Source organism: Bacillus rossius, chromosome 16 (assembly GCF_032445375.1).
Source record: "Bacillus rossius redtenbacheri isolate Brsri chromosome 16, Brsri_v3, whole genome shotgun sequence".
Taxonomy (NCBI): domain Eukaryota; kingdom Metazoa; phylum Arthropoda; class Insecta; order Phasmatodea; family Bacillidae; genus Bacillus; species Bacillus rossius.
Window position 1 is genome coordinate 19,827,816 of NC_086343.1, and position 12,986 is coordinate 19,840,801.

Genomic DNA, 12,986 nt, shown 5'->3' on the forward strand with positions numbered 1-12,986 from the left:
GATTTCAAAATGATTTTCTGGCTTCTGTTAACTTGGATTGCAGCACACAACACTGACTACACTCACACGCTCATGTGGCTGTCAGTATTTTTCTTCACACCCTTTTCAAGCAAATACTTCATATGTAACATGCAGGTAACCTTTTGTGCCTGTCGTAATCCGTGGTTTGATGTAATAAATCAATACTTTGCTTCGAGGCTCTTCTCCACTTAATGGGAACAAATGTAAAAGTATTACAGAATGAGTGGTAAGCCCTGTGGCCAACAGCCAGGTATTGATCCCAACCATCATTGCTGGAAGCAGGAGTGTAAGCAAGTATTTCAGTTCAGTTGTTTTCAATTTCTTAACTTTGGTTTGTGGGAATGACAGATTTTTAAAGATATTTAGTATTTCAGGAGGAGGGGGCTTACATCCCCTCATCTACCCTCTGCTTATGCTCTTGGATAGAACAGAGTTCAAATATGAGATGTTGTTCACTTACCTTTAACGTGCATTTTCATTTCCCCTCATTTCCTATGAGACCATTATAGTATATTAACACGAGTGCAATTTAGTACCTGCTCTTACTAGTTTTTGTATTTTTCTTGACAGTGCCCCTTATTTTTTTTATACTTTGATACGATGCTCAGGGTTACTGTTAGTGTTTGTTGGTGCATACATGAGAGAATGGGAGCTTGTGGCAGTATGGGCTTGCGGTCATGAGAGAAGGGTGCAACGCCTGGTACATCTGTGACTAGCATTCTGTCTCGTACGCCTGTGTGACATTGACCACCTGACAGACAGTGTGGGTGAATTGGTTTAGTAATCATGCAGAAATTTTGCTATCATTGGAACTCTTCATGTGGATGGTTGTACCGGTGCCGATAGAGAAAATATTTTTTTATATATGTATATTTATATTTTAATTTAGGCTTAGGTTAAGCGGGCATCGCGTTTGGCGCAGGGAATGTTTGTGTGTATCCAATAAACAGCAGTTGGACCTTGTGACTGTGTTTAATTGTGGCGTGCCTGGTAGTCTTCAGTCAGGCAATCATGTCCCGGTAAAGTGTTAGTATTCAGAGAGCCAGCCAGTAATGTGTGTGTATGTGTACGCCACCCATAGTCCATCGCCACATCTGAAGTACCCATCTTATAGATCATCTCTTCATTGTGCTCTGCTAAGAGGTGGTGCACAGCTTTTCACCTATTCCACCACCTGGCACCCAGTTCTTGCATCATTTCCCCATTTCTGACTAACCAACATTAAAACCGATCTCATTCTTCCAGGTCCAAGGGTGGTGGCACGACACCTAACAATTTTAATTTCTTTACAAACTTTTATTTCTTTATTTATTTTTTTTTTTTTTCAAAATACCTAGAGGCTGAGTCCTGTTCACTTTCAAATAACCATGGGGTTGAAAGTGCATCAGAATGTTGCGTACAAATAAACAATCCTAAACATTTTAAGTCTCCCAAGTTTTTATTCTGTCTCGCTGTCAACCCTGATTAGCCTGTACAATCCACTCTGATGAAAATTTTAACCTCCAACCTATTGTTAAGTGTGTGTCTGTATATGCTATGGTCTTAAGCAGGATGCGCACTAGTTCATTTCGGCCCGGCTCGGCTCGGCACCGGCCGTCTCGGAATAGATTAGGCCAACGTCTGCGCACTTGATCGGCATTGCTTGGACTATTCCTTCAATCACACACAACTGCCGAGTAACAGTGCGATGCCTTTGAAATCAGAGACATGTATAATCAATATTTTGCATCACCGCGAGGAAGTGTGCGGTGGCAGCGTGAACGAATTTGCAGAAGAAGAAATGCCGCACCGTAACAATATACTGAAGTGTATCTGCAACACATGATTTTTATTTCTGATAACAAGTGTCACAACAATGCCGCCTGTGGACAATTGGAACTTCGTAACTAGTTGCTCGAAAAGCAAGCCAGGTCCGAGGCCGGAGCATGCCGATAACAAAATGCCGAGACGAGATGAACTGTTCATATCAAGTGCGCGGCCATCCATTTGAAAGCACGGGTTCAAATGCCTGCCTACTAGTTCGAGCCGAGCTGAGGCGAGCCGAACAATTACGAGTTCTGCTTTATGCTCTACATTAGCTTCTCCATTAGTTTCTTTGATTTTCTCATTAGTTGGCGCCCTTTCACAATTGTTTTCCTTCCCCAAAGTTTGTAATTAATTTACTCCGTACATTTCTCGTTAGCCTTTTATAGTCTTCAACCATAAAGTAGACATGAGTATTGTTTTTATTTGCTTGACTTTTTAAATTTATTACTAAACATCTCTGGTTCCTTTGTTTTTTATAGCTAATTTGGTGAAAATGAAATGTCAATTACAACGTGTATAACTGATCAAATTTTTTTTTTTTAATGGTTACGAGGGGTATTACGTCTAGAGGGGTGGGGGAGAGAAAATCAGCTGGAACTGTCCGGCCGCCATATTGGTACATTCCACGTCAAAGTTTGTTTGGTTATACATTCGCAGCCATGAACTCTATCTGGTTACTTCTTATATCTGTTCAAAATATACTGCAAGTATTGGGACAACATATTAAATTATTTCTACAGATATTTTCAATTTACATTGAATATATTAGTGCAGTAACCTGTCGCCTGCATTTAATTGATTGGGTTAAATGTAATAATTGTATACGTGAACATGTCTTATTAAACTAAATGTATTGCAGTTGATTAAATAGTATTAGTTTTTAAAGCCAGTATTTGTCAAATATTTTTATATGCCAACATAAAAAGGGTGTGTTCCCCAACGTTTTGTCTTTCTCTTTGGTGTGTCAGACTTGCTGTCATGGCGGCTTGTTGCTTCCGTTCGTAGCCTAGTTTTTTTGTATCGTAATTGTAAAGAAGTAGCGTATTAGTTGTGATATGTCAGAATCGGACATTTCGAAACGACTGAGATCTTGTCCGTACGCGTGAAGTGTATTGTGTTACAGTGTGTGAGTGCGTGTGTTTAGAAGGCATAGACTTGTCATTTGCACATGTCATAACATTCCGATGGCTTAGTCTTGTTGACCGTGGGAAGACCGTTGAGAAAGGGACGAAAACGAGATGGGGAACTGTTTCGGCCGCCAGAGACCGTCCGTGAAGAAAAGTCATACGTTACCTTCTTCGCCGTTGCCTGAACACAGAAATGAAAGTGAAAACCAAGTTCCGTCAAACACGCCTCCCGCGCCCGAACCCTCCCGACCTTTGCCACCCATCGAACCAGATGTTCCTGGCATCTCGAATGCGAAAATATTCGTAGCGTTGTACGACTACGATGCCAGGACTGACGAAGACCTCAGTTTTCGGAAAGGTGAACATTTGGAAATTTTAAATGACACACAAGGGGACTGGTGGCTCGCCAGAAGTAAAGCTACCAAGCAAGAAGGTTATATTCCGTCTAATTATGTTGCCAAGCTGAAATCTATCGAGGCTGAACCGTAAGTGTTTTACTTGTTCCATTATTATATTTATTCTTTATTGAATCTTTAACACTTTAATAACATAGCTTTTAGGTAGTTTTAGACGTGACATTTTTCAGCACGACTTATGTCAGTAATACCATACAAGTGAGGTTTCACTGTAAAATAAATTGAAAAAAATCAGGGAAGGGTATTACTTAATTTATGTAATTGTGTAGTATAGGGTTACCACTAATAATAATACACCTGCAATTGGTCATCTGCAAAGAGTTCCCACCCCCCAACTACCCTCACTCCTCCCACCTATGGAGCCTCCTTCGTACGTCCTTCCCTCCTCCCACATCCAGTGTCCTCCCCTCAATCTTGTTCCACTCTCGCCTCACAAGGAATACCTGCCTTTCTCTCTCTGTCCGTCTCCATTCCCTCTGAATCTTCCACTCATGATCCCTCCTTCCTCGATACAGCCTATTCAACCTAGCTCCCAGATCCCCCCCCCCCCCCTCCTTTCCGAATTACTTTATGCATTCTCACTAGCCTTTCTACTTTCCTCCTTTTTTGCAGACATTGAAAAAGGATTTATTCAGTTCCTTGTTTTATTAATAATGCTTCTGTCCTGGTGCATTAAGATATTTCCAATAACTTCAAAAATGTACTAAACCATTTTACATTTGCCTGTGCAGTAAATTTGTCCCTGCCATGTTTGTGTCCCAATAAACATTGAATACTACTATTCCAACTACATGGTGAAAAATGGTATTTTTGGATTAAAATTGTAAAATTATTTTTAATGTTACCTATAATTGAAATATAGTGACGTAAACTTGTGTTGTGCATTAATATCATAGCCGAAACTTTTTTCAAAAGAGATCACTGTGGTTTACTTGATACAAGCTGCAGAGCCAAGACTGTTTATCTACCTAATTGGTTTTCCACCCTAATTATGCACCATCAGAGTGGAACACCAGTGAAGGTGGAACCAAGTCTTGGCCCCGCCCGTAACATACTGAGGATATTTAAAATCCCTGCCTTTTAGAAAACATTCTCAGCTACGATTTATAATTGAAATCCTCTGGAGACCACAGAATCATATTACAGCTAGCAATGATGGGCATATTTGTATTTGTAAATATGAATATGAAAGTATACAAAAAAAAACATATTTTCTATAAATATTAAGATCTTCATATTTACAGGTACCTAGGTAATATATTCATAGTTGCAGATGCAAAAGGTTTTCTTATACCATAAGTGATTGAAGTGTACTGTAGGGAAGTGGCGAAAAGGTGATTAATTATGACATCAAAAATCCCTGTATTTTTAAAACAGCCTCATTAGCACTAGGCTATATTTCTAAGAATCTCTGAAGAACCATAGGATCAAGTTAGAGCGAGTATCAGGTGCACAATATGGCAGAAACAACAGAATTATGACAATATCACATAGAAAATGAAAATGGGTTATGCTATTAGGTAGGTGATAAAACAGTCGCATCATAAATTATCGCAACCAATGTAACAAAATAATTACCAAATTTATTACGTTCCTGAAATAGTATATAGTAGGTAATCTTATGTACAATGTTCTATTAAATTGTAATATTTACCTCAATGACCCTAATTTTCAAAAGTAAGGAAAGACTTGCATTATTGAAACAACACTATTAAAGTATCACAATATATATTGTAAATTTTAAAAAAGTATCGTAATTTAAAAATTGTTATTTCAGAAGAGCACCTACATCAGTAAATTACCAAATTTAGTGTCGTTCGTAGGGAATAGTTGGTTTTGTACTGTTTTGATTTTCAGATATCTGGTGTTTCTGGGAATGTGGTAAAATATTTGTTAGAATGTACCTTGGTATGTTCTGTAAAATTTTAATATGTAGGGTACCTACCTCGCAAAATTTATTTTTCATTTAAGGTTCTAGGCAATTGCAAACGCTCTAACCAAATTGTCCACACATTTTCAAAGTGTTTGTAATGTAGCTTAACCTAACCTAACCAACTGTTCACACAAATCACAATATTTTTATTGTGGTTAAACCTAACTAGCTATTCACACAATTTCACAATATTTTTCATTTAGCAAATCTGACTAATCATGCTCATGATTTTATGCTATTATTAATGTAGGTACCTAATCAGACCATTTGATAAAATGGTAAACTACTGCATAAGTACTTGAAGTATTGGTTAGCCCTTTCAAAGAAATGTTTCTGGTAAGTATCGAAAGTGAGTAGGCCTAATATCCTTTTTAGATTTTAGAATTTATTTTAGCGTGAAACCCCACTTGTATGGTTGCTTGTTTGTCCTTCTAAGGAACTTTATTTATTTCCTTGTAGATTCTGAGATACTTAATGTGAGGAGGGCTCTTGTGCAATAAAAAGTATCAAAAAGAAAAAATAAAAAAAAACTCTGAAGTGAAAATTATTTAAATTGTATTGAGATTGAAATGATAGAGATTTCTCAGTTTTGTGTAGTCACTATTAGGTAATTCTGTATTTGTGTATCCATTTAGCTTCTATGTCAAATGTGGTATTTTATTAATAGTGAAAATAATTTTGTACAAATCTAATGGTTGTTTTCATAATTGCAACTATAAAGACAGGTTAATTTAGGAGCCTGTCAGTAATGTAACTGTTATCAAGCGGGAGTCCACACCATGCTTGCAAACAGTTTGCCTCAATGACAGCGACCTTGAAATTAGAACGGGTCGCGAAGCAATAGTTAAAAACTTATGTAACAAATATACTACCTGCAATTTTGGATGTAACAAATATACTACCTGCAATTTTGGAGTATAATTGATTAAAAACTAGAAAAACTGTGAAAATTATTTAAATTGTATTGAGATTGAAATGATAGAGATTTCTCAGTTTTGTGTAGTCACTATTAGGTAATTCTGTATGTGTGTATCCATTTAGCTTCTATGTCAAATATGGTATTTTATTAATAGTCCTTTTTGCCCGTAAGGGTATCAACACCTTGACCAAGCGCATTGACTTAAATACTATTGACATTCGATAGTAGTGCAATAAAATAATTGATATTTTTCTTTTTCAAAGTTAGAGGGTGGTATGCCTACGAGTTGCAATTTATAATTTTTAAGTTTTAGTAGTTTTCTAATGAATAACTGACATTAGTGGTCAGGGAAAATGTTTTTCCAAATCTGGAAAAGTCAAGGAATTTTTTGTAACAGGTTTGCTAGCCATCCTTAGGCTGAAACTGATTCTCTCCCCATGAATTTTTCACATTCATTAGCAATTTACTGCACTATGAGTACCCTGATAACTATAATTTTAAAAATTTCTACCTCCCATAAAAAAAAAAATTTCTACACTTTATACTGTTACCTACAATATTCATCAACAGATACACAATGTCTAGAAATTTGTATTACTGCATTAAAATTGTAGCAAGAAGCATCTTTAAACCATAAAATTACATTTTATGAATGGTGTGAATAATTTGTGTTAACAGCAGAAATAAATTCATACGTGGTCCTGTACATTTTTACCTACATGTTTACATTCAAAAATAAAGTACATAATGCACACAAATATTCACCTGCCATGAATCTTTAACTTGCAATGAGTGTAACAAATTTCACTTCAGCAAAATGTTCTGTTTTACACACACCAGCTTATTGATAAAAATAGCTAAGTTTGTGAATAGGTACCTTAATTTGAGAAAATTACCAGACCTAAAAGGGTTTGCTATAAAATTACTGAACAATAAGCATGTTAATATTGTGGCAAAAATAGGTATATCACCATCTACAAATGCTATGTTAAACAAAATTCAAATCAAATGATGTCATAAAACAGGAAACTTCCTTCACCAAATGACAATTTGACTATGATTAGCAATAGTATTTCAAGTGTCAAAACACAAATGAGATAGTGTCTGCTGTACTTCCAAGATGATGTTTTTATGATTGCTTAAATAATTTAATTTATATCAGTTTTGGGAAACATAACTATTAAATAAATATGGTGATTAAATGTTTTGCAAATGATATATGTATTATTTGAGTTCTTGTTTTTTGCTCGCATTATTGTCAATTGCCATACTAGATCAAGAAAATATCTCATTTTGAAAATGGTTCAGTGGCATCTTATATTTTATTAGAAGACAAAAGTTAAGTTGACATACAGTGACATGTTTCCAACCACCTGCCTCGGATGGGCGAAACTGTGACTCGTGATTTTAATCATGGTACGTATAGTGAAAGCCAGCTCTTATGAACAATTTTAAAATCATTTTTATTTGTTTTCATTAACAAAAGGGGTGAACATACCATAGGATGTTGTGAGGCAGTTTTTCTAGTTGCTATATGCTACTTCAATGATTGAAAAAAATAAATAAAACAAACTTTCTAAATTCCTGTATAGGTACCACTTATTTTTAATTTTATGAAATTCTAAAATTTTGGACTTTCCAGATATGAAGAATATTTGATATTATGTTGTTATTGTCACACGTGCACAAGCACATTGGCAAAGAAGAAGACAACATGGAGTGGTGAAGTGGCTGGAATTATTTCGAGTGTTATATGCACTTTGTGTAGCACACAAGGTCAGAAAACCAAACATTATTTATATGCTTTTCTTGAATCTACCTTTGTGATGTTAGGCAAATGAAATATTACACAAAGCCCAAGGAAAATCATGGTAACAAAAAAAAATCCCTATTTTTTCACATATAGATTTCAAACACCTTTTTAACTATTTATTACATGACAAAAAACTGATTTCATGTTTATCAGTTCAGTGATATTGTACACAGAGTAGGAAGAAACAAAATGTGAAGATGCCGTAGCATTGAGTGTTCACCATGACACCGATATTCGATTACGAGCCCTGGACCCAGGATCGGAGACGCCCCCCCCCCCCCCCCCCCCGCCCCCCTAATTTTACAGTCACGTGCTACATTATAATTACATGGTTATTTCTTACCTACACTCTTTTTAGAATGTTATTTAACCTGAAAATAAGGAATAAGGGTATAATTATGGTTACTATCTTATAAGTCCAAACTAAACTTTATTTATACAATTATTTTACTTTAAAGTAACCACAGCGAGTATGTATATGTATTTCAAACACTGAGATGAAAATAAACAGGCTGGGTCCGCGGTCCGGGCTCTGGACCCAGGGATCCACCCAGACCCACCCTTGTGGGGGCCATGGTGTCCACTCATACCCCCGAATATTTATTTATTTATTTTTATTTATTTATTTATTTATAAGCCTCCATTTCTCCAGGCAGCCTGAAGGGGAGTTGTCAATACAAAACACATAGGACACTCACATACAGAACTCAAATTCAGTACAGCGGATATTTTGTCATGGTGCTACCAGCAAATCATATACAGTAGCAATTAATATACAGTTTTGATACATTAAATTATATAACATATATTAAAAAATAAAAACAAAAGTGGGACTTATATACATATGTAGATAGATACAAGACAAGACAGATACAAGTCATAAATAGTCAATGTTTACAGAGCATTTAATATACAAAACAGATACAATAACTATATTTGCAGAGCATTTAATATAATCACTTTTCAAAAAATATGAATCACCCATCTAAAAACTCTTTAACAGAGTAGAACGCTTCTTTAGTTAAATACTCTTTTAATTCCTTTTTAAATTTCTTATCATTTCTAGTATTTATCATCTGTCTTGGAAGTTTGTTAATTAATTTTATGCCACAATAGTACGGGCCTTGTGCAAATATATTGGTTCTATGCCCTACTATCTGTAACTTATTTTGACCCCTGGTATTATATTCATGTATATCACTATTTTGTTTAAAATTTATATGTTGAGTTACAAACAATATGGTATGATATATGTACAAGGAGGGGAGTGTAAGAAAGTTTAGCTCCTTGAAGAGAGGTTTGCAATGGTACTTTTTATTTTTACCTTTTATTATTCTTAGTATTTTTTTTTGAAGGCGAAATAATTTAATTGCTTTACTTGAGTTTCCCCAAAAAATAATACCATACTCAAGGATAGATTGAACGTTTGAGAAATATAGAGCTCGGACAGCTTGAGTCGAACAAATATTTTTAATGGTTTGCATAGCATAACACACAGTGCTTAATTTTTTAGAAATAGTGTTTATGTGCACATTCCAGGATAGATTTTTATCAATTACTAAACCAAGAAATTTTATTTCATTTTTAATTTCCAATTTTCTGTTTCCAATAGGCTTAATTTCGTCTTCCAGAATTAAATGTTTTGACCGTGAAAATTTCATTATAGTGGATTTAGAAATGTTGAGGACAAGTTTATTTTTTTGGAACCATTTATTGAGTTCACTTATCACTGTATTTGTTATGTTTATAAAATCTGTTTTTTCAGTTCCTGATATTATTACACTTGTATCATCAGCAAACATAGTTGTTTCACCTTTAATTAATCTTACTGTTTGTGGAAGGTCATTGATAAATAATATAAATAATATTGGCCCCAATATCGAGCCTTGAGGTACACCAATGGTTACTGGATTTTTAATATAGGGATATGACCCTTATTATAGATTCTCAAACAATAACTAGACTTCGTCCCTGGCTGCGTGCTGTGGCTGAACGCTGTTGGTATAAAGTAAGTATTCGGACCAAAAACTCGTCTACAACAGTACGAACCTATTGGCGGTCCGTGTCCATATCCAAATGTGAATGGCGTCGATGTCTGAATCCACTTGTTTCTAAAAATGGTCACTAGAGCGCAGTAAATATAGAGCGCCAAAATAAGTGCTTGATTGGTTTTTTTTTTAGTATTTTCATCAATCATATTTTATTATTGGGTAGGGCAAAAGTAAATGCTAACAAAGTAATTATAATCACTCTGCTAAAAATGAACGTGTGTGTTCGGCCTTTGGAAAACTACGGTCGCAAACTAATCAGTATTTTCATCTCAATTTTCTCGGCTTCCTGTTCCTACCACAGTGTCCGTTATTTCCTGTTTACGTTTTTGGAAACAGGAACCGCAAGCAGCAATAATATAATGAGCGTCGTTCTGTGCTACCAAAGGACACAGATTGGGACGAAAAGTTAAAAGTTGACCAATGTGTTCGGACCATCGCCCACAATATCCATGGCGTCAGAGGATCAGCGATCAGAGTCCGTCAGGCATTGCAGTTCTATACGGACCTTGTTGTCCTTGATTTTTTTTCTCTGTTAATTTGGAGCAGGTTTAAGACAGGCATTGTGATCCTACTTCGGTAAGGCTAGAATCTGTTCACGGCGTGTTGGGGAACGGCGGTTATTTCGGGTGTTTACAGACCGCGCCCGCCAGCTAACAGGTCGTGGCACCGAGTTCTGCGGATGATGTGATCCCGACTTTATATCGGGCAGGCAGTGGGGGATACAGTGAGCAGGCTGTGAACGCCAGTGGCAGAGTTGAACAACTTGGCGCGCCGTTTATTGATTTAGCATTTCGCGTGGTGATGGAACTCTCAACAACCACGCCTGGAATTTTGCGCGCTGGATGGGCTCAGGTGCTCAGCAGCTGATCTGAGCATTATGGGGTCCACTTATGACGGTCATTCCTTCGACATCTGCACATAAATTCAACTTGTCTCTCTCTTAGGCTGGGTTTAAAGACCACGCAAAAAGTAGAATGACCACATATTAGAATTTTCGTTAGTAAATTGTACAAGAGAAGAAAGAAAAAAAAACGGAACTCATGAATTGGCCACTCTTCAAGTTCTTGCATCTCCAGGTTCCAATTTTTGAAGCGAAGTGTTTCGAAAAGGTGTCTACACAATGTATATAAGGCTATTATGTTGTACTTATTTTATGTATCACTTGCTCCACTTGCTGAACTTTCACACAATGAAAGAAAATAAAACATTAATTTAAATATTTTTGACAATTTGATATTTTTCTTGATATGAATTTATCAAATCAAGAATAAGAAATTCTCTTTGTACTGTTTTACATTTTTTAATTTGTAATTTTTGTGACTCTTTGCGTAGTTTATAAACCCGGCTTTACACTTATTATTCCTATTGTGATTTGATTTGATTTGATTTATTATTTCATTCAATAGACCATACATTGGTATAGAATATGTCAAAAAAATTACAAATAAACATAAATACAAACACATAAACAGGTACAAGAACAGTATTAAAAGCATTACAAAATTAAAATAATATAATACAACAGCTGCTCTTCCATGAATAAGCACCTATTATATATTATATATAAAAGTCATACATAAAAAAAAATTACGTTGCTACCTCCTGTTCATAATCATCTATATTCTAAAAAGCCTTATGTGATAAGTAAAAAAAAATAATTCCTTTTTAAATAAATTATATTGGTCTATATTTTTTAAAACTGATGGTAATTTATTGAACAATCTAATACCAACATTTCTAACTGACTTTAAAGTTTTTTTCTTATTAACCCTTTGCAGATTAAAATCTGCATTAATTCGTGTGAAATGCTCATGAATATTAGTATTTTTTAAATAAATTAATTTGTTTTTATGAATAAACAATAATACTTTGTAAATATAAATACAGGGCACAGTAAGAAGACCTAAGGATTTATAAATATCACGACAACTGTCCAAACGTTTCATGTGGAGTATAATTCTGATTAATTTTTTTGTATAATAAAAACTGATTGTAGATGATGTCTATTACTCCCCCAATACATAATTCCATAGCTGATTAAAGAATAAACATAGTCAAAGTAGGCAGACCATAGGCATTGTTTGGTATTTATATGAGAAAGTACTTTAAACAAATAACACATACTGTTTAATGTATTTAGCAAACCAAACGTATGTTTGTCCCATGATAAAAATTCATCAATCTCAAGTCCAAGGAATCGTGAATGTGCCACAAAATTTAAGTTAGTTTTTTAACAGAGTATTTGGTTTGTCACTGTATAAAGCAAATATCATTTTACCGCATTATTGACGGTTGGAAAAAAAAAACACTTGGCAAGAACTCAAACTTTTGTGATCAATTTTAATGCATATATTCATTGGGTTCAAAATAAGGTGAGACCTTTTTTCCAAGTGTTTAGCTAACATGTTGACTTTGACAGTTGAATAAAATTAACAAATATATGTTAAGCTAGTTTGGTACTACGTGAATCTGTTTTTTCTTACGCCACAATATCGAGTTGTAAAAAGTCTGATCGTTGAAACATGTTAAAAAAAATTTCAACTTTGTCGTGTACATAGTGTACATTTGTGTATTGATGGAGGATAGAGCAAGGTGAAAATATTTTTTAAAAATCATGCTACACGGTTTTCTGAACAAAGTCTCCATTCGATAAGTCTGTAGTGTATACAATTCGACATAACCAAAGTTAAATATTACATTTATTTATGAACACGTCTAGATATTTTGTGTATCAAATATGTGTAATAATTATATACGCCTTGTTGAATATTATTTGCTAGCCTCGCTGACCCACGCTAAAAAGATGAGGTGTATTAATTTTTTGGCCATACTAGTTTTTACTTTTGGGCCATGCAATAACTCCAGTATAAGTCAAGGTCATTTTTATTCTCACCAGATGG

The 12,986-nt window shown here is 35.0% G+C and overlaps 1 protein-coding gene across 1 annotated transcript in view; it reads left to right on the forward strand.

Moving 5' to 3' along the window:
* The first annotated feature begins 2,776 nt into the window (after positions 1-2,776).
* The window catches only part of LOC134540400 (tyrosine-protein kinase Src42A), a 66,813-nt gene continuing 56,603 nt past the window's right edge, over positions 2,777-12,986 (forward strand). Inside the window, exon 1 of the mRNA XM_063383110.1 lies at positions 2,777-3,439. Coding sequence (XP_063239180.1) covers positions 3,066-3,439 — 374 coding nt within the window. The 5' untranslated portion in view covers positions 2,777-3,065. The remainder of the gene's footprint in view (positions 3,440-12,986) is intronic.